The following is a 25743-nucleotide window of genomic DNA, read 5'->3' as shown; positions in this document are numbered from 1 at the left end:
ATGAGAATAGCACTGTTGTTTAACTTAGCCCCTCTTTCTTTATGATTCAGCTCACCAGGGTGGGGTTGAATTCCACAGTGGGCAGACAGCAGGAAAGCGACGAGCACTGTTTCCTTCCTGTCTGAATACAGTTTGCCCCGCTCCCACTTTACCCATAATGGTATGCCAGCAATACACCACTCGCCATTACACTAAGATAAACAAGTACCCAGGGTTAAGGACATTGTCTATCCTCACTCTGTGGACATTAGTCAGAGTTCCCACAGTCGTTGACTTGGTAGAAAAACAGCTTCAGTGCTTTTTTATCAGATGATATTCGTCCAGTCCAAAATTTAGGTTAAGATTGTCATTTAGAAGAACTTTAGCAGATGATTTAAAATGGAAAGTACAACAAGTTCTTAAATAAATCTAATGTTTCCAGGCACATACACCAGAGTTAGTAACATACTATACTGTACTCCTTGTTTCAGGTTTCACCAACGATGCTAAACAGCCGCCTCGGTCATCGACCCTGGAAAGTACCCGTATTTTGTTCAATTAAGAGTGGGAGATGAGGTTAAACTGATTTGGAGTGGCTGCACAGCATCAGAATTGTAGGTAATCAGATGGCTGGCAAGCACCGGACATCCTCTGTCTGACAGAGACAAAAACACACAAGCTCCTCAGTGTTCCTGATAATCACAGCTGTAGACAGGGAGGCGCATTGGCTCTATCAGCTGCTGTTGCAGTCACTTCTTCTGGTATTGGACAAGCCTGAAGTACTACTCACTAAACTGTGCGATGATGACTGTTGTTCTTTGCATAATTACTATTAGATTACCCATGTTCCCCCTGGGTTAAAGTAGTTATGTTGTGGATCTATTACAAAGAGGAGTCTGGGGATCCACAAAGGTCCTCGAGGAGGTTCCAGGGGGTCCCCAGCAGCATGAGCAATAGTGTAATGTTTTTATTACTCACTCCAAATTATCATCATATGACTGTTAGAATCACAAGTTTCCCTTATTACAACTGTCATCCCCTAATGGGCAGTGTATAATCTTTTCTGCACAATACAGGTTTTATAGCTCTAAGATGGAGTTCTATCACCTTCGCCTTTCTCTTCTGCTTCATTTCCTGCAGGACATAATGTTTCTTGAGAGGGGAAATTATGAGACACGAAAGGATAATTTCCATTTATTACAATTTCAGTGTTAATTTTGTAGTTTTGGCCAGGATTTTGATAATTTTCACCAAAGTAATTGCTGAGATCTGGGAACACAAGTACAACATCAGGGCAAAAAAAACAAAAAAATAAACAATAAACAACAAGAGAACAGATTAGCAAGATTATCTAAACCATTTCATTTGGAGGTAAAACAGTAAGTTACTGCATCTGAAATGTTGTTGATAATTAGAGATGAGACGGTAATGAGAGAGTGCACCATTATCTGTTTCTGTTTAATCAACCAAATTATCTGTATCTGTATCCATACTTGGAATGGGCACAGCTTTAACTGGAACTGGGTGTTCTAGGTTTAACCAGAACTGGACAGGACTAGCCGGATGTTGTTAATTCAAGCCTGAAATTGATTAGTGTTGATTAGAAGCGGCTGTATTTATTATTTATTAGGAAACACAGAAAGTTAGTTCTCTCACAAGGGTGAGAGAACTATTAAACTACTAAGTTTTTTCATAAACTTGAATGAATAAACTTCAGTCAGCTCCTTTCCTCCTTTGATTTTCCTTCATCACGAGTATGGCTATCAACAGATTTTACCTGGCTGAAAAAGTACATTATCTGTACTGGACACTCATCTCAGCAGTACTCACTCAACCCCAGTAATAATTTCCTCATCACACAGAAACACTGTTTGTTCGCACTATTACAGCAAGTACAATGGGTTTGCAAACCCTGACAGACGATTGGGGATAGTTTTGGCAATACTTTTGCTGTTGGCCTTCATTAATTTCTTCCATACAAGTTTTGCTGATCTGAAGGTTTTGTTGTTTAAAGCCTGCATGATGGTCTGAGAGATGTATTTCCTGCTGACGCATTCCTAGATGTCAGCAGCTAATCTGGTGAGTCCACTGCTATTATGACTAATATACTAAATGATGGCCTGCTGCAAAAAAAAAATAACACCCAAGTTGTAAAAAATATCTGAATTGTCCTTTAATGTAAATCCATAGTGTAAGTAGCAGACTAAAGGGCTGTGGGGGTTGAGGATTAGGAGCAGCTCTGGCTCATGTCCCAGAGCGATCTTGAGGGTTGGATTGAGATTTCCTTCCTGTAGGGAGTCATGTCTTCACCAGTGTTTGGATGATATCTGTCATCCAAACTGCCCTGACCCATCTCTGAATAGGACAGTGTAGAGTCTGTGGGCTGTCATCACTGCTCTTCCAGTTAACAGCTATTTTGGGTCAAGATCCTGTTTACTGGATACCTAAATCTTCAGAAGTCAGCATTTCCTGTTGCACTGAACAGCAGCAGCTGATGCAGGGGGAGGGGGTTGTTTCATCAGGGGGGAAGATAGATAGAGAAGTTTGTGTGTGTATGTTTGGTTGATTAAAGGCTGGGTGGGGGGTTAGTAGCCAGATGCTAGGCCTGCAGCTGGCTGGCTGAGTGGGAGGGGAGCTACACTGAAAAGCAGCGGTGCCAGCAAAGTGGGGCTTAGCCAGACACTGAGAGGAGATAATCCATATTTCATCTGCATCCTCCTCTTCCTCCCAACCACCTGCAGAGCAACACAACACAGACCCAGAGCATGAATAGTGCATGACACAGAAATAAAATTTGAGAAGTGCTAACACTTGAGTGGAAGAAAGAGACGCCCTTTCAAATCCAACACCTTGGGGAGCTCTTCAGAGCACAGGAATGGCTCTATTAGACAGTGAGATGCAAAGATAGCCCATCCTACCCGCCACACAACAAAGGAAAAAAAACCCTCCACTCCCACCCAACCACTCACCCATCCGTTTTATGCAGCAGTGCAGCAGGCACCTCGTACGTTTGGATCCAGCCAAAAGGCTTGACTGTGCATCCATTATAGATACTTGCCGGCGTGCCCTCCTGATCATTCAAAATGCAGTTTTTGTGATATTTTTAATTCATCCAACAAATGTTTGGGATGAAAACGACACTTCATTGTGAATGAGCCACAGCTTCAAAGACGCTATTTATTTTAATACCATGGCTCTTGCTCGAAACGTACTGCTTATCTAGCATGCAGGGGAAAAAAAGCATGGTACCAAAACTATTTTTCAGATATCTGCCTAGTTTTAAATATTCATGATCAGCTCGCAGCTTTGAAAGTAAGCTTAAAAGACTCCCTTGCTTGTTCAGCCGCACACACATGGGCGCGCGCTCACACACACACACACACGCACACAGCAGGAGAACGAGGGCCTTGTCTATTGTCTGTGCATTTTTATCCCCTACTCAGTATTCAGAGGAAATCAGGTAGACTTGTTTCCATTAGCTTGTAAATGAGCTGTTGTGTTTTTGTAGCACTATTAATTTCTGATTAAAAATCTTAACTGCAACACAGTGTCATATGCAGCAAACCAATACAGATCCTGTTCAGATCCAATTTAGCCGTGTTTACCTCTTCCACAGGCAGTGGAATATATTAGGTGTTAGGTGTAGATATGTGGCTTTGTCTCGCTGTTCCTCTCACATGACTTTATTGTTACTATGAACGTTGTCATGAAACAAATACTCTTTGTGCAGACTCAGACTCAATGTTTTTCACTTCTAACACTGCAAGATGAGAGAGAGCTCTGTCTCTGTTTTGGAGTGATGTGGAGGTCATGGTGTCTGTGTACTCTGGTTGACCCACTGATTTCAGATCTGTGGTAGTGTTTAACATTAAGCTCTGGCTTGAAACTGCTCAGAGTCTGAGGGATTCTGTTTGTGTACAGGACTGCTTCAGTCCTCTATCATTATCTAACTGGAAACAACTGTCTGGTGGAGGAAAGTTTTTTATTTATCATCCAGTTAACATTTAATATTGGAAGAAAGCCTTTAATGGCATCAGAAGGTTAGGAATGCTAATGCGGAAGCAATTCAGTTGATCGACAAAAATGTTGATGTTTCACTATGGAAATTGATATACTACCGAAGGCTAAATTCAAGAGCCAGTTTCTGGTAAACTTTTACAGAGGAGCAATAGAAAACATCCATACTGGAAACACCAAAAACTGGCATGGTTTGTGCTTGGCCCAGGACAGGAAGGCTCTACAGCAGATGATTAAAACCGCCCAGAACATCATTATTACCCATCTACAGAACATCAGTGACATCGGTAAAGTGAGATGTCTGCATAGAGCCTCAAGGATACTAAAAGACAACATCCAACCCAGCGAAAAGTCTGTTCACCTGGCTGCGATCTGGCAAAAGATATGGAAGTATCCGCTGCCATACCACCAGACTTAAAACTTTAGGAATCTTTTAGAATTTTTTTTTTTTTTCTGTGATGTAGCATAAAGGTACTCGTTTTCCAACCCAGGTGTTGTAAAATGATCAATAAAGGAACCTTTTAACTGTACCTTAATACCAGTTTGAAAATATCTTTCATTGTTCTTGGAGGGCACTGCATTGACCCAACGTATGCTCCCACGCACACCAACTTACCTACTCACCCATGCACACAGACACACACATTCACAAGGCCTTTTGAGCAGAACAGTTCAGTGTAGATGTTATATCACATTTTTTTTCATCTGACAGAGCGAGAATAATAAATAAAGTAACTGGGCCGTAGCTCAAGCCTCCTGATAGATTTATCCAGCTGCACAATGGCTTTTATGAGACACATATACATCCAGCCTCACCTTATCTCATGACCCGTTGAAGGTTAGCAGTAAATTGGCAGGGATTTCTCCGTCGGCCAGTTCTCGTCGTTTGTCCTCTGCCTCGGGCTCTGATGCCACACCATTGCCCACAAAATGAGCCTAATCCTTTACCAGGCGGTTGGCACAAGGCCGTAAAAATATCCCCGGAGGCGGCTTAATCACGTTTGACTGAGTGCGTATTTGAAAAGCAGTCGCAGTTATTGTGATGGACTGCATTAGCTCTGTGAGGTTTTATCTACGTGTGCGACTATGGTTTTTCAGAGCGAGGTTCTGGTGATGGTCGAGGTGCCTTGGGGTTCTTGGGCTCCTTCAGAGGGTTATGGGGATTTCCTGTCAAAATGAGGAGTAGTTTAATTTGCTCCAAAATGTCCAACCGGAGAAAGCATTAGAGTAAATGCAGTCACAAGCTCAGTCTCCCTTCTACTACCTCTCTAGGCAGTATAGACGTTTATACAGTTGGGAAGTAAATCATTAAACACACAAATTATGCCAAACAAGTTCTTAGGGCCTGTTCTGGAGTTCGTGACATAAAACAGTTTGAGAACTCTTAGCTTGTCACATGAAATATGGCACTGTTTTGATGTCATTCTGCCCTCCTCTTGTAGAGAATCCCATACAAACCCCACCACCACAGTGCCAGAGGAGGACATTTAGTATATTTCCTAAAACAGTAAGAGCACCCTGCTAAGCCTGTTAGTAGTGCTCCATTATAAGGGCCCCAGGCTTTACTGTTTTCTACACAAGAGAGACAGTAAGAAAGCCAGAGATGGAGGAAGGGGGGGTACATTTCTGTTAAATGGGAGACCCTGCGGCTACACATGCAGACAGTTTTTGGAGAAAGGGTGTCAGGGGGACAATAAGTGTTGCACTGGTAGCTTGACAGGAAGTGGAACATATGTCCCCTTTCCAACTCCCTAAATCTCCAGTAGACCTCACATGAACTGAGCTTCTGGCAAAGCCTGCCTCTCAGCCCCCCCAGTCACCAGTCCTCTGACAGAATCATGCTGACAGTGATCCAGAGGCTAAGGGGAGGGGCACTCTAAACAACCATCCTCCAGGAACCCAGAGTTACACCATCACAGCAAACCCACCGCCACCCACTAACCGTTGACGGCAGCCAGCTACCACTAATCTGCCTCCACAGTGCTGATTTCTTCTTTTTCTCTGTCGCTCTCTCATGGCCGCTCCCGCTGTACAAACAATCAAACCCTGGCCGTGAGCGCTGACCCCTCTGCAAGGCTCATTGTTTTAGTTTTACTCTACAGGCTCCATGTGGTTTCTCTGCCTTTCATTTTTTATTTATCATCCTCCTCCCCCTCTCTAGCTCTTCGGCTACTTATTGAAAATCAGCACAGCTTACTTATTTTCCTGCTGCTCGAGTTGATGCGTTCTAACATAAATTTGATGCTGAGAATGACTTTCTGCATGTTTGACTCCTAATCAGACTCTCTGAATTGCGAGGAAAACATATGTGGTATGTGACTCCATGTGTGCAAGTGTGTTTGTATGGATAGTGTATAAATAATAACATCTGTAAGAAATTACCCAAGGTTTCAAAACATCTCCCTGCCAATTTGAAAGGGGAATATATGCCTTTTCAGAGATTAAGGTGTTGTCAAATGTTGCTGCGAGTTGAGGTTGGGTTTCCATCTGTCAGTAGGTAGACTGTTTGCAGTGTGAAGATTCGGTTGTGATGCCCCGTCGGGAAGCAATCAAGCTTTAGCTGCAGGCTCTTCTTTTGGCTGGGCATTTGGTTGTGAGGCTCGAAGGTGGCCTCTGCCTTTGGGGGTCTGAGCCTGTCAAGCGGCCTAGCTAACCCAAGTTTTGTCTGGGCACTGGTGCAAAGGAACAAAAGGCAGGACTGGGGTGGGAAATGATGGAGGCGTCTGAAACCAGGAGGCCAAGCGTGAAAGAGATGAGAGAGGGAGAGAAGCCCAGATTTGGCCCAGGATCAGTCACTAGAGAAGGAGAGATTAAGGTCCCATCATTCCCAGCTGCATCATCAGGGCTTTGGCCCACTCCCCTACAGTTATGTTTGTGTGCCTGTTTGTGTGCCTGTTTGTGTGTGCTTTACCCCTCAGTTGACTAAAACGATTTTTAAATGGAAGCATGCAGATAAATGCACAAATACACAAAGATCCTCACCACACACCCTAACACCAGATCAGCTGGACAAATCTTTCCAGAGAGTTGGGACCTCTGCCCCGTCTGTAACTGAGATGAGGCCTGCCTGGTTGGCCTTGGATATGAGTGAATGCTCCCCATTCTCCTCTTTCACCCTGGGAGAGTATGCTGTTTTGGGCCTGTGCCATGCATTGTAAGCCTCTCTAGTTCCCCTTCCTCTACTTGACTTCCCTTCTGCCTCTTTTTCATCCCACAAACAAGCCTTCCTTTTGCTGGATGTTTGGAGCACACGGCCATGGTTCACAGTTGTTTTTTTACAGGTCACCCTCGTGCACTGTGCTCGCACACTCTCCCTCTTTCTCTCTCATTCTCTTTTGAACTTCATCATGTGATTCCTCACTGTAGAGAGCTGCCGAGAGGGCAGGTGGTAGAAACAGAAGGGGCTGATGGGAAATTGGACAACCCAAGGTTAGCCAGGCGATCTTTGCTGGAGGATTAATTGTGTAAGAGCCATGTAATGATTGCTGGCATGTCTCTGGAGTGAAATCCTGTTAGTCACTGCAGAGGGGTCAGGCTAAGACTGAGCATGTCGAGTACGTGTGTGTGTGTGTGTGCATGTGGAAGGTAACTCTGATCACGCTGGTATGCATGACCAGGTGGCGATCTGACAGGTTCTGTTGTCTCAACCTGGGAGTAACCCCAAGCTCCCTCCCACTGTGTTCAGACTGAGACATACTTATCTAATTTCTGCTCACAGGGGTTGTGTCGGAGTGAGAGGGAAAAGTGTCCTCATGTATACCTGCAATAACTCTCAATAAGAAACATGCTGGTAACAAGAATAATTTCTTGTAAATTATTGGCTTTCTTGTGTCTCTGTGAATCATTCACTAAATTAAAAGTTAAAGGTCAATTAAAACATATTTTCACAAAGGCTCATAATTGCACCATAAAGCCTGGTCCTGTCTATTACTACTGTTTCGGTATCAAACCTTAATCTGTTTTTGGTACAGACAACAATGACTATGTACCACCTTGTATCGAAGGTATAGAAGGCCACATTTTGATATTGAACTTCGCCACTCGCAACAAAGAAACAACAAACTCAGCATAGCATGGAACGGGGAGTTACTGTGATTCCCAAGACGAATTCAGACCTAGAATGGACAGGTGGATGCTGGGGTTGGGTTGGAGCTTATGGTGATGTTGGGAAATGCATTAATGCAGCAGTGTGGTGACAGCACTCACATCAAGTGAGAGGCATGGCAGCAAAAGACTTAGCAGAGTGCTGGCACCTTAAGTACATTGTTCTGACAGCAATAAACTTTTGAAAACTTTCCTCTTTTGTGATATTGATGCAGAAACTTGGATATCATATTGTAACTAGTTACTGTATGGATGGGAATTATTTGAAAATTTTACCAATTTAATAGCTGATATTTAGCACCAATACCAAAACGAGGTTGAGTTTCATGTTAGTTTGTAAATAAATCAATATTTTTAACAGTCATTTGTCATTTTTGGGGCATTGTGTTTTTATAAGACAGTGACTGTGTAGACACAGACAGGAAACAATGGTATCAAGAGAGGGGTAGGACATACAACTACATTAAGGGGAGCCGCTAGAATTGAACTGAGGCCCACAGTGATTATATTCAATTGCGACAACAGGATGCCCCACTCCTGCCAATCTCACCAATGTGTCGTGTCAATTTAAAAACTTAGCTTATGTAAAATATAGTCTAAAATCTGAAAGGTGTATGAATCTGATCAAGATATTTTTATACTCACTGCTTCAGACACATTTCAGTCAGGAACACTCAAAGCATTTAGCCCTCACACTGTATTTCCCCCACGTTTAGCTGTTTTTACTTCCACTTGAGCATCAATAAAAGGTGTGTACTACTTGTACTATACACCTTGGACACCTACTGTTGAGTATGACTCAGTCTCTGAACTCCAACTGAAGTTTTCTTGTTGTGATTCTCTCTGGGGTGAAGGAAAGCCCCTTATCTGCGTACACTCTCCTTTTCCATCATTTTACCCTATCTCTCCATCCTCAGACAACACTGAGCAGCTTATTGAACACAGATGATGAATGGGTGTGGATTGATGGCAGATAGCAGGCCGCCGCTAATTGACACGGCTGTATCACTTCATCTCCCGTCTTTGTATTCTCCTCCTCCTCCTTCTTTTCTTTTCGCAGCACAGCAATCCATTACGGTTCAGATTAGTCGCTTTTAAGGAGCCGTATGTCCCTGCATGATTTATTGTAATGAAATATACTCCACAGGAGATTGCTCAAGGGCTCTTTTCAAAGGTATTGCTTTTTGGAGGCATTGATCGTGTTGTACATTGTTGAGTTATAGAAGAGCACGAGTTTTTAAACCTCTTCCCTTTGTTGGCCTGATATACACAATGCTTTAATGTAGTTTAATGTGGTGTTGCTATAAAATGTTCTTTCCTTATTATAGTTCAAGCACAAGCCCACTTCAAGCCTCAGCTATTGAGGAGTTAGACAGCGTAATAGTCTTCACTGTCTAGACACCTATCAGAAGGTTGAGGTCTTCCTCATTCTACGAGTCAACGCCTACCACACTGGACTGTATAAAGTGCAGGTTGTACAAATCCCTAGGCCTTCTTCAGAGCCAAATCCCTGTTTGTTTGACGCCTCAGGCCCTTCGCTACCACTGGCTGTACAGAAGTGATTTAACTGGCAAAGCTCTCACAAGGTCTTTTCTCCTCATCAGAAGTAGGGTCTAGCTCTTGGCAGGGCTTTTTAGGCAGGGACACAAACATTATTGTTGCTGTGTTATTTACTCAGGCTCAAGAACTTGAAGGTGTATTTTTGTCTGGATAAACCTGATCCTTAACAGATAGGCGTTCCAGGGTTTATAAAAGCTTGTTTTTTGTATTCTGTTCCAGGTTCTCTTAATATGCTTTTATCCTCTTTATCCAGGTTTGACTCTTGCTGACTCACACTTTCACATTTTAATGGCATGCTGTTGAACACAGCCATACTTTTTTCCAGGGGAACAGGTGCGTTGACACACTGTTCAAGGGATCCTCAGGTAGTTTTGGGCTGTAAGAGGCCCTTCCCAGCTGTGGCTCAGGAGGTAGACCAAGTCATCCACTAATTGGAAAATCGAAAGTTTGATCCCCAGCTACGGGGATCAAACATGTTTGATCAGTTGTTCAGTTTCTTGCCCAAGAAACTGAACCCCATATTGCTCCCGGTGGTTGTTCCATCTGTGTGTGAGTGAGCGGATGTATGAATGGCTGAGCATAGAAATCTCATGGGGCGCCATGGATAGAAAGTGCTGTATCGCGCCCAATGAGCAAGTTGGCACCTTGCATGGCTGCCTCTGCCATCAGTGTATGAATGTGTGTGTGTGAATGGGTGAATGTGGCATGTGTTATAGAGTACTTTGAGTAGTTGGCAGACTACAAGTGCGCTGTATAAATGTAGTCCATTTGCCATTTAGCTGATTGGGAATTTCAGCCTTCAACCGTCCGATCATAAGCTCACTCATCCAACCTTGATGAGGTTTCCATTATTCCACTGGCTAATACAAACCACTTCCACAAGATTTGCATGTGCTTGAGCTTCCTCCCTATCCCTTACCACATTCTCTCTTGTACCCTTCTGACACTTTATCGTTCATCTCGCTGAGGTCAGCCATTAACTCACTGTGCTCCACTTCTTCTGCCCTTGACTAAAGGGTATGCTTTCCTGAGTCTCCTCAACTCGGGATCCGCTTCGTATTCCCTTGGGACCGGTAGACAGCCGTTCTAGCCCATGGCCAGACGGCTTTTAATCATTTATTCAGGGGCTGTAATGTCGAGTTCAACTCTACTCTCTCCCTTAGTGCTCGCAGAAACGAGAGGGAGTAAAAAGGGAAAGTGAACGGGAGACACCCCATTAAGCTTGGATCAAGACGCCAGTTTGTCAGTGAGCCTCTAAGGAACCCTGCTTCCTCTCTGACCACTATTTTTTAAACTAGTGTACAACGATGCCGCTTTTATTACATGTAGCAGTTTTGACAGTGTCTCCTCCAGGTTAACCCAATGAGCCTTCAAAGGATGAAACATCGTAGGAATTTTGTTAATTGTTAATTTCATTAGCAATTTATGAGTTGCATTTCTGTGTCTAAACAAGGCCCTATTTTGTTTGTTAATTTGATCTTTAATTCACTTGCATATTGGATTCAAACATTGCATATCTTTCAATTAGTAATGTACACACCCAGACTTTGTAACTAAGGTTTTATCCATAGTGCCATTGGGTGTAATTTACCTTAATAATTGAACATAACAACGATGTTGATTGGAGGCAACTAATCAGCACTGACCTTTTCTGAATACCATTAGAAGGCCCTTCCCAGCAGTGCGGTGCTGTTTCACCTGAGGTCAATTGTAAAAAATATATTTTCCTCAGCTCAGCAGTGGTTGTGTGTAAATAAATGTGTCTCTTTCTATGCAGAACATAGCCTTCCCAGTCATTAACCCTAATAATGGAACCTTTCCCCAAGTCTAATGACCAAATTCAGCTCAGTTCAGAGTACTAATTGACTCTCAGTTAGAGTGCCGCAGGTAAATTGAGAAAGTTTCGTGTGCCTTGTGATGCTGTAGGACGTTATGCATATACCCAAAACAAGGGCCCAGATCTTATTCCCAGCAGGGACGTGGAGACTGGAGGGTTGTGGGAATAGGGGAAAAGATCCTCAACATAAAAAGTGCAAACTTTTGACTGATCAGCTAGAAGAAGGGGAGATCAATGAGGACCGTGTGAGGCTTTGAAGCCTGAGAGGAGTTGGCCAATCAATGGAGAACTGTTCACTTGTTAGTGCCTTCCAAGACGTGAAGAAAACAAGCAGTCTCCCTCCATCAGGCGTAGCTTGTAGTGCTTCAACAAAACACAATGGAGAACAACATGAAAACTTTTCCTCTTGCTCTCTCCTTGGCCTTCACGCTCTCTCCCTCCAGCTTGGTATAATTGGTCAGACGAAAACAGTCTGCTTGGTCCAGTTGGTTTTACCGTTTTTCTATGTGAGATGAATTTGCAAATAGTTCAAGATTAAAGAGGAGGGCACTGGGGGAGATTTTTTGTTTTTCATGGCTTTGATCTTGCATTTTGCGATTAAGATTAATTGGGGCCAGTTAAAAAACTGCCCATTGAATATAAATTGGTTGGTGTTTTGTCACATTTATGGATAAAATGATGTTACTCCCATGCAATTAAAGGAAGATCGACCAATAGTAATGGCATGCCAAACACCCTGAAAACAAGCTATCTGGAATAAGTGTGTAGGAGCAAGAATACAACTCCATGCTTCCTCTTTTTCCCCTTTAAAAGAAAACACTCTAGTTTGCAATACACGGTCCCACTCCAGCTCTCTCCCTCTCCGCCCTCTCCATTACTTTCGATTTCCTCTCCCTCTCTCTGCTCCATGCTGTTTTGGTTATCAATGATTGCCTCAAATGCCTTCCTTCCCCTCTCCATCACGAGAGCTGTAATTTTGTCACACTCATGCACAGCAGCGGACCACGCCAGGGCGTTGCACCTCCAACCACTGACTTCATATCATTCTCCATCAGCAGGAAATGCAGCGGGATGCACTATTTTCTCATGCATTCACACAGGGTCAGGTGGGGGTATGAGGGACTAACTTTCATCCTTACCCCATGGACACTTTGTCTTCAAATCCATGGCCTCCCAATGAAATATGAATCACAAACATTCCTCCGGGCTTTTTCTTGCCTTGAAAGAAGTTTTAACTCAATTTGAAGTCTCAAGAGGTGAGGAGTTGCTAGCTACGCTGCATTGCAGTGTTTGGATATAATATCAGGGCCAAATAAATCATGGACTGTCAGGGCTAGAAACAAACTAGAAAACTTTATCTGCCTATTTTTTTTCTTGTATACTCTTAAGGCATTGTCAAGGGCTGGTATGCTTACAGATGTATCATTTTCAAGTGCTGCTTCAGGCTATGTTTTGTGAAACATAGTTTTGCTACACAGCGATGTAAAAATTAAGGATGTTGGGATCAGGGTGTTCGATGAGCCTGTATTGTGTCCCACTTTTAACCCAGTAAACTGGATTTGTTTTACCATACCCATGATTTTTCCTTTGCTTCAACAAGTGGTTTATTTACATAGCCTGAACCATAATTTATTTGCCATTACAATGGCAAATTAGTGTTTCTTTTGCCTTTTTTTAAATTTTGCCTTAATCTGGACCTATAACTGATAAATTATTGAGAATTATTACATTTATTATTATTACATGGCACAGCTTTTCTAGTCTTTACGGTCGAGGAAACTCAGAGAACAGTCTCATGCATTGTAAAAATCACTCACATGATGCTACTCAGCCATCCCTCCTGTTAAAATGTAACAAGTCGCCTACTGCTCATAGATACCAGCAACCTAAATTTGAGTTTGTCATGATCCATGCATTTTTCCCTGAGAAATTAACAAAAATGTTGAAAAAAGCCACTGTCTCGCATTTTTAAAAAGGTGATAAGGAATTTTTGGATCCGGACCTACACCAAAAGTTAATGGTATCTATATCGCCCCAAAACTCACCCTTGATCCAAGTTTTTTGGAAATCCGTCCTGTAATTTTTGTGTAATCCTGCTGACAAACCAACCAAACAAGCAAACGGACATGATTGAAAATGTAACCTTCTTGGTGGAGGTAAAAATCCTGTATTTGCCATGTAAAGATTTTGCAGTAAGAAGTCATTTTGACAACATAAGCACTAGTTCAAAAATGTAATTGAGCAGAATTGTCCAATATCAGTCCAGTGGCTCTTACAGTGCCTGGATTGGGAGCACCAAGAGCCTTGTTTGTCTTTGTTACAGCATGTCCTGTACATACATAGTCCATTATCTTCTTGGATGGATTGAATACTGTTTACTGGGAAAAAATTGAGTCAGTATATAATGTGTAATGATGATGTATTTTCCAAGTATTGCCACTTTTTAAATCACTTGTTTTATTATAGTCTTTCATCTTTGCAGTGATTTTCATTCTGCACACGTCCTGTTTGCTTATTCTTTTTATCATAAACACTTGTCATTCATCTCCTCGTCTCAGTATATTTTACTGCTGTTATTTTCCACACATTATTATTCATGTATTGTTTTTCACACTTTCCATCCCTCGATTTGATGCTTGAGTGTCGCATTGGAAATTGTGGGTGGCATTATATTTAATACCCCTAATTTGCAATATTCTTATTTATGCTCCATTTTTCTCTGCTGGAATCTAATGTAATTTGTTGTTGCAGTGGCACAATTAAAATGGCATCTTGTCGTATATCTAATGTGAGATTACCTGGATGCTGTGCTGCTTTTCTCCACGCAGTGTAACAACTGAGTATGAAAATCTTATCTGTTAACTCCCGATTGCCTGACTTATCTTTTGCTCCGTCTGTGCAGGAGCAGAGCCCCAGCAACGCCACATCCCTGGCTATGATGCAGGAGCCGCAGGAGGTGGTGGAGGAGACGGTCACCATTGAGGAGGACCCCGGCACCCCCACCTCCCACGTCTCAGTGGTCACCTCTGATGACGGCACCACACGGCGCACAGAAACCAAGGTAAGACACTACAGCTGAGTTGCATTCTATAGAAAGAGGATGGCGCTGATTCTTTACAATGAGTTGTGGAAATGTATTAAATAAATAGCAGAAGAAGAGTTATATGTACATTTGTTGATCTCTAAGCATACTGTATTTTTAGGGTGGTGATGATTACCAAGTGTTTTTATATCATAAAGACATTGGATGCTCACTGTTAGCTGTTAAAAATGTTCAACTTTGAAATGCTACGAAGCAAAGAGAAGACGTAGAAGGATAGCTGTGACCTGCAGGTAAAACTGACAACCTTTATATAATCTACTGAGCAGAGCTCATATTCAGCCTGTCACCGACTTGCACACATGAGCAGAACACCTCAGAGCAGCAGCATTATTGTGGCCACAAGATCCCATTGAGCACATACCTGCAATTCACCCCAAAAGTCCCTTTGATCCATTTCATTATTTCTTCAAATTATGGTTTTGGATCACAGCTTCCAAACAGCACGGCACTGTACCTCCATTCCAAGACTTCCACCCTGAAGAACTCTAAATCCCATAATCCCACTGCCTAAAGTGGTTTCATCTCCCTCTCATGGCTTTATTTAGTTTATTTTTTTGTGTTATCATGAGCCGACTCCCCTTGCGGTCTCCTTGTTTTGTGCTTCTTAAAAGCTCTTTTGTTGATTCGTCCTCTACTGTGTTCTGTTGTTTTTCTGTAAGGACTTGTCAACTAACGTGAAGGTGAGTGGACCTTTATACCAGTCTGGCTTTTCCCACCACGCCACCATTTAATGTGTGCTCATACAGGCTGCAGCAGCAGTATGCAACACAGTCTGCTTCATCACAAGCCAAATAATACTCCAGTCTATACTCTAAAGTACTTCTTAGATCACTGCTTGCTGCTTTCACCTTCTGGGATAAGGCCCATTCTTTTTCTTATTATTTATTTTGCATGATCTTGTCTCTCTCTGTCTCTCTCTTTATTTCTCTCTTATAATTTTTTTCTTACAACATCCCTCATTGACATTATAGGAGGCACAAAATACTATTTGCTCAGCAGCAATAACATGTTATACCCTCTCATACATAGGATTGTTGAAATAAGATAGAAAATCTTTAATTGGAAACTAGAATCTTGTAATTATCTTGAGGAGTCACCATAAATCCCTGTGTCAGGAACTACAATTTCAACTTTTTAAAATGTGTTACTTATTTTGGCTCTTTTTTTTGCCTTCTGTTAGCTGGGTTTATTTTTGAATGGTATAAATTACCATATTTTAAATAAATTTTGCACATTGGCTCCCCTAAGTGATTGGCTACCATTTTGAAGAATTTGGAAAAATGATTTCAAGTGGCATCAATAATGTCTTCCCCTTGGTATAAGGTTTGGGTTTGGAATAATTGTAAGTGTGTGCCTTTTCATTGTGTTGTGGAAGACAGTCTGCCATTTCACTTTTAAATTTGAATTCATCACTCTCTGCACGGAGAGGAATTCCCACCAGATTTCCATTTGCAAAAATGTATGACATCTTAGGAGTGAGGCGGGGGTTGGAAAATCTTCCTTTTTGCTTCCGTATTTTCAGACATACCCTCAAAGATAAGCTTATATTGCAACATTATGCTTGGTATTCGGACATAAACATGTCTACAGTCAGCTGGCGCTGCTGTAGGCTTCCAGTAGAGTGGAGAGCGCTGTGTGGAGCTCCTACTCTAGGGACTGTGAAACTGTAATTAAAAAGCCTGGTCTAATCCCTCATCAGGGAGGGCCCATTGCCCTCCAGCCTGTTTACTGCAAGAGGATTGGCTGCAAACGCTTACTCACATTCACACTACTTTATGCATTCATACACAGAACATCTTAGGGATCGCACACACAAATGTGCAGTATAACATCACACTAATCAAGGGCTTTGCTGCTAAGGAAGGGAAGCGGAAGGACACTCCTTTAAAAGGCCTGTACCCTGCTGGGAGCGGCGGGCATTGTTTTTTGTTTTTTTTTAAGTCACTTTGAGGAGAAATGCAGATTAATGTTCAGGGTGAACTTCTGGAGTCCAACGTTTCTGCGATGGCAAATGGACCCAGACCCATCCAAGTGTTTCCTCAGAGAAAACCCTCCACATGTCTTCCTCACTTCCTCTCTGTCTTCTTTTACCCCGCATCTCTGACTCACTTTCATGTGTTGTTTTTCACCATCTCTCTCTTTCTATCTCCCTCTTCATTTCACAGCAACTCACAGTTTTATTTATGTGCTTATCTGTTCTTTTGAACCAAAGTCTTGCCATACTGTCTAGTGGTAATACACTCCTTTCCCTTGATGGTTATCCCCCATCTGACTGCTGGAAGATGAAACATGGAAGCTTCTCCTATCTTCCTGATTTGCAGGCAAAAAAGTTTTTCTGTGGTAAACATGTTTCTAGCTGTTTTATTATCAAATATTACTTGTTCGATTACTGGGAGAGGAGCAGAAAAAATAGCCTCTGGAGACAAGTGTGCGTCTGTGCAGGGTGGCCAGAATAAATTTCAGCTGACAAATTCAGTTAACGTCGGACGTTTTTCATATACAGCTGGAAAGCAACCATAAATGGCCTTTCAATAGCAGATTAACTGCTGGTTGCATTTACATTTTCAATCTATTCAACTCAAAGAGAATTGGCCCGGACCCCGAATGTGTTTTAATCTGAGCACATGTATGCGCTCAATTAGATCTGCGTCCATCCTCCTGTCCCAGCATGCCATGCTTTCCCTTGGCCCTCATCCAGTCCTCCTTTTCCTGCTGGCAGACGCTCTGAATGGAACACCAGTCATGTAGGAGGAAGAGCTCAGCTGGGCCAATAAAAGCGGCATTCCTCCTCTCTCCTCTGGATATGAACTAATGAGAGTTGAGGCAGACCACACAAACAAATAAATGCACTTTCACCATTCTGCACTCACTGGGACGCCCACTTTAAGTAGGTAGTAGATAGTTTATGAGTTGCAGCTGTTGAGAAAAATGAAGTGTCACTGTTGAGAAGAACGGAATGAAGAGCAGACACCTTTTCTACTCAGAGTGCATTACTTTCTTTTACTTCAGACAGACTCTTGACTTCAGAAAGTCATTTTTAAAAATAGTTACTGGAGCACATCAAGAACAGACTCTTTCCTTTCTCAAATTGCTCAGAGCTCTATTTATATAGCTTGAAAGTGTGCAGGGCCGTGTCATTTTCCAGTCAGTAATTAAATCTAATATAGTCTACTGAGAGCTCTACCCATCCATCCCTTCAACTCCAGGTGACCAAAGTGGTCAAAACCATCACCCGCCGCACCTACCACCCAGTGATGGTCACTGACAACTTGTTAGTGGATTCCAGGCCTGCCACCCGGACCCCCACTCCGGTCTCCATCTCGACCCCAACCCCGCCGGAGACAGAACCAGTAAAGGATGCCGAACCCTGTGTGACTTCTGCTGTGTTTTCCCCTCCCCCTGCCTGCCTCCCTGTTCCTCTAGCATCATGTTTTACGAAGGCATTTAGCCACTTAGATTTTCTAGCATCGTGGAGAAGCTAGCAATTTCTACTTGCGTCACCTTCGCAGATGCTCTTGAGGTGGGCTGGAAGTAAATCAACGGGCTCCTTAAAAATCCGAATTACTACCTCATCTTCTCCCACTAACCCCCGGCCACTGTGTCCGTTAAGGCTTGCAGTAAAGTGAATGCTGCAGAGGTTGTGAAACCTCTGACAGTGCTGTAAAGTGGACAGTTTGACGCCTGCTGCCCTTCCCCCCATTTTTAACAGTTTGGTTAACACAGGCCTGTATCTAACTGCCTGTGGTTGTTTCCAATACTTTTCGGTACATCCGTGACTGTCCAAGCATGTACACACACACACACACACACACACACACACACACACACACACACACACACACACACACACACACACACACACACACACACACTTACCAATCTGTAGTATTTCTCATGTGCAAATGCTCGCAGTCTCCACCATTTTAGCATTTCTGTTTTAGCCCTGTTTACCTCGCTTCAGCATATTTTAGTGCACCTTTTGAATCGCAGGTCCCTCACCTCCCCCCGTTTTCCCTTGCGTGACGGTTTAACGCCTTGTGAACTTGAGCGTACATCAAAGAGTGTTTGAAAACTGTGTGATGGCTCCCTTTGCAGCCCTTGCAAATCGCCTAAAAAGCTGTGTTAGTACAAGCCAGCTGGGTATGTCAGGGCTGGGAAGCTGTAGCATTCAACGTGCTCTCCTCTCAGCTCTGACAGGGAAAAAGCATGATGGTATATAAAAGGTGATGAAATTGGCAGATATGAATAAAAGCATTCTGAAATGATCTTTAATCTGGAAGGCTTAGGTTCCATTGTGTAGTGTTATCTCTCAGGAAATCAATAAAGCGTATCAAAGTCTAAACTGTTATTTAATAAATTACATTTATAATGCTGACATTATCTCTATAACATTCAGCTCTTGCCCCTATAGTCCCCTTGAGGCTATGAAATGAACACCAGAATAGTCTAGTTTGTGTTCTGTCATGGTTTACGACTGTGAATCAAGAGAATGGAAGTGAGCTTGTTATTCCAAGGTCATACATATGCTTTAGCTAATGTGAATCAAGCAAATGAGCTCTTTATTTTTAACTGTGCAAAGCCAAGGCGGACTGGCATCAGAAACAAACAAAATTTACTCAGTAATTACTCCGAACATGGAAATGAACCTTGGCGTTCCTGAAATAGGCTTTGTTATGTAGCTCACAGTCAGGGTGTAATCAAGAAAACAAGGCCAGTGAAGATTTCTATTTGTTTCAACCAAGTTAATGAGGATGCCATGTTGAACAACCGATTTGTTGTTTGTGTTTTTGCTCTTGGCACGTACGTCTGTAGCGAGGGTTAATGCTTTGTTGTGGTTTCTTGATATTGTTACATGCCTTTTCCAGCTCCTTATTAAAATCTATATTATGGCATTGATGGGAAAATAAAGAAAGTGTGTTACAATTAAGAGGGCTGGTGTCAAAATTAAACCCATCAGATGCAGGAATGAGCTGAGTACTTTTTTTTTTCTTTTTCCCAAGAAATATAAAGTGACAGTCCACGCTCGTCAACTGGGAATGAACCTCGCTAGAACACCTTGTCAGGCTCAACACGACTTGCATCAGATCTGCACCCCTGCAGATGACGATTAATTTTCATCAACCTCATTAATTTTGAAGATGAATTTATAGCTGCGGACAAAATAGCCAATTATCGGCCACAGCAGAATTCAGTGGGCAGCAAATTGGTTTCTGTATGGGCGGAGAGCCCAGGGAAAGAGGGGGGTAGCTGTCTTTAATTCTCCTGTTAGACAGCCTCAGAGACAGCAGAGGAAGTGAAGTTATTTAGCTATAGGATGAGCGTGAGAGATAGATACATGCAGCTCCTCCAGCTACAGCCTGATGCTACCCCGCTCCCTTGGGGAAAAAGGATTCAAGGGCCAGTAGAGCTGTAGCACTTCAAGATGGCTCTGTTCCAGCACAATCCAGAGACTCAGTCTACCAAGACACTTAATGTGTACAGTATAAGCAACATTTGGGGTTTACAGCGTTTGTTTTGTAGCAGATTATTATAACATGTCTACTGACCTTTCTGCTTTATAATTAATTTAACACCCATTGGTGATACAGGCTTTACAATTGGTATTATTACAGACATATTGTTCAGTTTGTATCCACCTCCTCCACTGCAACAGAGGTTTGCCCTTCTCTATGTGGTAGTAGGATTTAAATTTTAGGTAACACCTTGTAACCATCATTAATAAATGATATATTTAAGAGTTTTAAAGCATTCTAATTGTTTGTTAACAGTGAAATAACTACCAACTAAAGTTTGAATAACAATAAATGTACCATTGATTATTGATGGTTATCATAAAATGTTCCCAAAAATTGGACTGATACCCAGAGACTAAGTCCCAACCATTTTCAGGGTCAAAAACACCTCTATATGCTTAAGTCCATCATGTTATTAAACTTAATTTTATGACATTATAATTCACCACAATACTCCTCAGGTAAACCTAACTAAGTTTGATGAAATTAACACAAATGGATGAGTTTTCCTTTGCTTTAGGATATAAATACATATTTTAATCTGGACACAAAGAATCAAAGCTATTATTAATTGTTCTCATTGATCTTGTTTATAAGTCTGTCTCTTTCACTGTGTGGCCTGCTAGCACAGTGTACTAATCCAAAAGGTAGAGGAGCAAAAATGCTTGTTGAGTGGACAGCATGGTTTTCTATGTATGCATAGCTGAAAACATAAAATGTCCACATGTCAGGTTTGCTTTCATGTCACTCTGTTATGTCATGCCACGCTGTCTGACAGGTGTATCTGTTCCCCTCTACAGGTGACTAAGATGGTGAAGACGGTGACCACACGGACGGTGCGTCAAGTGCCCCTGGGCCCCGATGGCTTGCCACTGCCCGAAGGCTCATCCCCACTAGGCAGCTACACCGACTCCATCGACCGCCGCTACATGAAGAATGGAGGTGACCGCTTCATCACGCCTCAAGCAACCTCCACCCTGACACGCTCCTACAACAACTCCTACAACGATTCATACGGTGAAACTCCAGAGAGCCAGTACGTTCGCCACTATGGCCTGCACGATGGCTACGCCGATTTGACGGACAACTACGGCAGCCTGTCACGTGGCGTCAACTTCCGGCCGCCGCGCTACCCCTACCTTCCCAACAGCTACCGACCGGAGAACAGCTACACGCTGCCTATTCGTAAGGATGACTATGGCCATGTGGCCCAACCCCAGGTGCCTATGGGAAGCAGCACTGTGGATCTGAACCGCTCACAGCCAGAGCGCTTCCAGCCCGAGCCATATGGCCTAGAGGATGATCGCCGCAGCTTGGGCCCTGAAGAGGAGGAGCCATATGAGCTTGAGCCTGACTACTCCACTGCCAACCGACGCACCTTGCAGGGGGCCAACCGGGGACGTACCCACCGGGAACCTCTTCGTGATGGGCCTCGAGTCAGGTGAGGATAAATGCACAAAACTTTAGAAGGTAGAGGTTTGCTTTTAAACAGGAACATAGATCTGCTATTTCACCTCAGAGCAAAGATATTACACAGCTAAATCTGCATAACTGTTGTTTTGACACATCAGTCCCTGGTGTTAAAGCTAAAAAAACAGACAGATTGTACTGAAGGATTCAGCCAACTGGAGCTCACAGGAGATAATGGTTTCATGAAGGTGTGTAAGTTCATACAGTATACATGTTCTTCTTTTCATGTTGGACAGTGAAGTTCTGCTCATATGCATGAGCGCAGACTTTGCCTTGACATGAGAGGAGATCAGGCCTGTTAAGATGAGAGGGAATAAAGAATACTTGTCTTGTTCTCGCCATAAAAAAGACTACATTACACCGTGCGCAAGTAAACAGATGTCTCTTCTCCTTCTGCAACTTGCTTGAGAAAGGGAGCGAGAAAAAACAAGTCTTTGATTGCCATTTTCCTGCAAATGGATAGTGAACAAGTGTTTGTGTCAGAGGTAAAGAGGCGGGAATGATTTGAGACGTGACGAGGGAGAGAAGGGAGGATAGAAGGGATGGAGGGAGATCTGGAGAGAGACAGAAGGCTTTTGTCAGTTATCTCTCAAAGCCTTTCTTTTTTGCGCAACCTGTGTTGAGAGTATAACCCTTGACTCCAGTGGGCTGAAAACAAGCCTGTCAGCCTCCAACAATAAGATCCCAAAATGGACTCTTGTGTCCTAATAGCTTCCAATCATTTCATTGTCGTCCGAAGGGGGCCCCGGAAAAGGTGTCCACCTTCCAGTAAATTGAAAGAGGGGTTTGTAGTTGATTTGGTGGGAAGTGCCTTTTTCTTGAGTTGTGATTTGATGGATATTTTAAAGTTCTCTGCACTTTTTTTCAGTCTGAGGGCAAAATGTTTGGGCTAAGGGAACAGAGTGACAAGAGCAAGACAGGAAAGATTGTGTATGTACAGTGTGTGTCAAAGGTGAAATGCTGAATGCAGGTTTCCAGGCTTCTTGACAGTGAGTTTTGCTTTTGGACCCTTCTTAATGAATCTTATGTACACACAAACACTCATGCAGTCACAACTAGCTGGATTGAAAGGCCCCTGCCTTGATGTGCATGAGGCACGAAAGAGCAGATGCCTAATCAGACTCACACTTTTGACTTCACTCTGACACTTACACAGTATCTCTTTCTCACTTTCACACACACACACACACACACACACACACACACAAACACACACACGCACTCAATAAAAAATCCACATCTTCAGAAAATGAGTCACTCCCCTATCCGCCTAGTGAGAGGCGCTTGCTGTGACAGGCAATTTGTAGCCTGCCTTACATGTGTCACAACACAGCCACATACACCCCTTCAGACACACACACAAACACACACACACACACACACACACACACACACACAAACACACACACCACACATGCAAACACTGACAGCTGCTAACACGAATGCCCAAACACAAACACACACGTTTGAAGCCACTCTTGACTGACTGCTGCCTGGCTAATTGCAGCAGGAAAAAAAATCCAAAATATTTCCCTCCTTCCTTGTTTCCTTAGGTTCTCCTACACTCACATCAGCTGGCATCAAAACACCAAGACATCAGTATACTATAAGCTTTATCCTTTCACTCAGGAAGGGTGACAATCAGCCCTCCCAGAGTGCCCAGGCTCCCCTGTGCACTCACACTGCGATTAGTATTCTTCCAAGAAGCGAGCGGCGAGTCCAAAGTGCTGTAATGAATCTGGGAATTAAAGCAGTTTAATTACAGCTTATCATTCTCAATAATGCTCCCACAAAAATGAAGATGTTTAGTGCTGAATCGGCTGCCTGCATTTGCGCCGAGCACTCATTTTGTCAGCGCCCTGGAGTCCATCATGTGTTGGGAATGATAATGTATCATTTCTTGCTGGAGTTCGTTGGCTCTGTGAGTATGCCTTACTCTTGGACTTTAGTGTTAAGACGGTTGAACCAGCTGAATAAATGAGGGAGGAAACGTAATGACTGCAGAGGCTTCCATACAGATCATCAGGGGTTATTGCATGGATAAGTATGGAAATTATGTGAATCATAGTTGTTGGAACTGCTTTCACAGGGCTCTCGACCAAAACACAGAATTAGAGAACATCTTTTGGTCACAATTTCTTAATATTTACTGATGACTTTGTCATAGGTCTAAATGCAGATGTCAGTTCTGGCTCTACTCGTCTTGCAACAGCCAGTTGTTATGTCTTTATGACTGAAGCCTTTTTTCAAAGTAAATCAAAGTAGATCTCTCTTCCTATTTTGAACCAAAAAGGTCAACTAGACCATTTTAAACATTCTACAGAGCGTGATAGGATGTTAATTTCTGAATCATGTCATGCAGTACACGTATAAGCAGCTGCTTCAATTACATATCTCTACCTACCTCCTTGGATTTTTCTAATAGTGTAATGATACACATGATACAAAGGCCTACAGGCAAAGGCAGCAAGTCTGGGTTCAGGTCTGGGGTTGAGGAGGCTGGAAAGCAAAGGAATTAAGCAACATTGACAATCTGATATTGTACAGCTACAATGCAGTGCTCTGCTGGGAAACTTTGGGTCCTTGTGGGATGTGCCGGAAAAAACTCTGATCCATGGACTCTGATGCCAGAAACCACAGGACACCCCGGGAGGTCCTGTGTCTACGCCTCGACGGGTCTGAGCCAAATCCAGTCCGTGGTAGGGCCTCCATAGATCAGACTTGTTCCAGCACATCCTACAGACCCTTGGTTTGACTGACGCTTGGAGTTTTTTTTTCAAGTTCCTCAAGCCACTCCAGAGAATTTCTTTGTAGTTTGGCAGGCACATGGTCCTGCTTTGGATGGGGTGCTGTTGCGATGAGGTGCAATGGTGTTTGGGTGCATGTCAAGTGGCATCAACATGAATGCCTATATTTCATTGTAATGAGATGATCAATGTTAATAACTTCACCTGTCAGTGGTTTGAATGTGCGGCTGATTGGTGTACACTGACAGGGTAGTTGGAGAATGAGATACAATTGAGCAGGTGGATGTGAGAGTCAAGTGACCAGAATTGATGGGAAAGTCAGAGGGCATCTGGTGGACAGGTGGAGAATGACAGTAAAGCTTAATAGAGATGCATGGGCCTGGGGAGTGGCAATGTATCTGAGGGTTTGGACGGAGAGGCAGATAAATATTTTATACATATTTAATAAAGTTCTTCTGCTTTCAGTTTTTCTGAGTTTTAATTGACTTGTTTATCTACATGCCTGGACCTTTCTTACTTGATCTTGGATTGGTTGTTTGTCTTTGGTCAGCTTAGATTTTTTTCTTGGTATTAAAGCATTTTGAAATATTGCTTTAAAAAGTGTTACATCAAAAATTGTTTATTTACCATAACAGTATATTAGTGCCTTGCATAAAAGGCAGCAGGAATATAGCTACAGTGGGAAGGAAGTGCATCTCTTTGTCTCTGCTCAAGTTGTGCGGATAATGAACGTGTCTGTCGCCTCTCTCCTAACCCCCGACTGTCTGGATGTGAGTGCATCTTATTCCCTTTTCCCCCATCCCAACCCATCCTTTATGCGTGTGTGACAGCGTGTGTGTCCATGAGCACTTTTCTGTGTGTGTGTGTCCTCATGCCACCATGATTAATAGCTGCTTTTGAACTCTGCCAAACTACAGGGGCGTCTTTAAGCCAATCTCTAATGGCTCATCTCTCCTTGGGCGACCCGCTCTGCTGCACTTGCCCACCTGCATCCAGGGGTCGCCACACACATATACACACATAAAAATGCACACATGCATACTCACATGAACATACACACACGCTCATCCCATAATTGAGGGGGGTATCTCATTCTAACCCAGTGGTGTCTGTTGAGAAATGACCCCCTCCTCCCCCTCCTTGATCCTGCCAAGAGGCTTTCACTCAGAGTTAAATATTCTGTTTAATATTATACTTCCCCTCTGTCATGTTTGAGGTTTCTCAGAAGCGTCTCTTTAATTATAGAAGAAACTTCTGAGTGATGTCACTCTTCCTTAATTGAATGAAAACAAGCAGTGGTGACAGTGGATAATGGCATCATAACAGCCTGAGAAATTAGAAAGTGGCAAGACATAAACACACACGCTTTGCTGTTTTTTCTTTCTTCTTTCTTTTTTGTCCCGCAAAGACTCT

At 42.9% G+C, this 25743-nt stretch overlaps 1 protein-coding gene across 1 annotated transcript in view; it reads left to right on the top strand.

The window, feature by feature from the left end:
* The window catches only part of arvcfb (ARVCF delta catenin family member b), a 116819-nt gene that overhangs the window by 17783 nt on the left and 73293 nt on the right, over positions 1-25743 (top strand). Inside the window, exons 2-3 of the mRNA XM_073467065.1 lie at positions 14400-14558; positions 20914-21554. Of these exons, the coding sequence (XP_073323166.1) occupies positions 14400-14558; positions 20914-21554 (800 nt within the window). The remainder of the gene's footprint in view (positions 1-14399; positions 14559-20913; positions 21555-25743) is intronic.

This window comes from Pagrus major, chromosome 5, assembly GCF_040436345.1.
Source record: "Pagrus major chromosome 5, Pma_NU_1.0".
Taxonomy (NCBI): domain Eukaryota; kingdom Metazoa; phylum Chordata; class Actinopteri; order Spariformes; family Sparidae; genus Pagrus; species Pagrus major.
The sequence above is the reverse complement of the archived record's forward strand: the minus strand, read 5'-3'. Positions and strand labels throughout refer to the sequence as shown.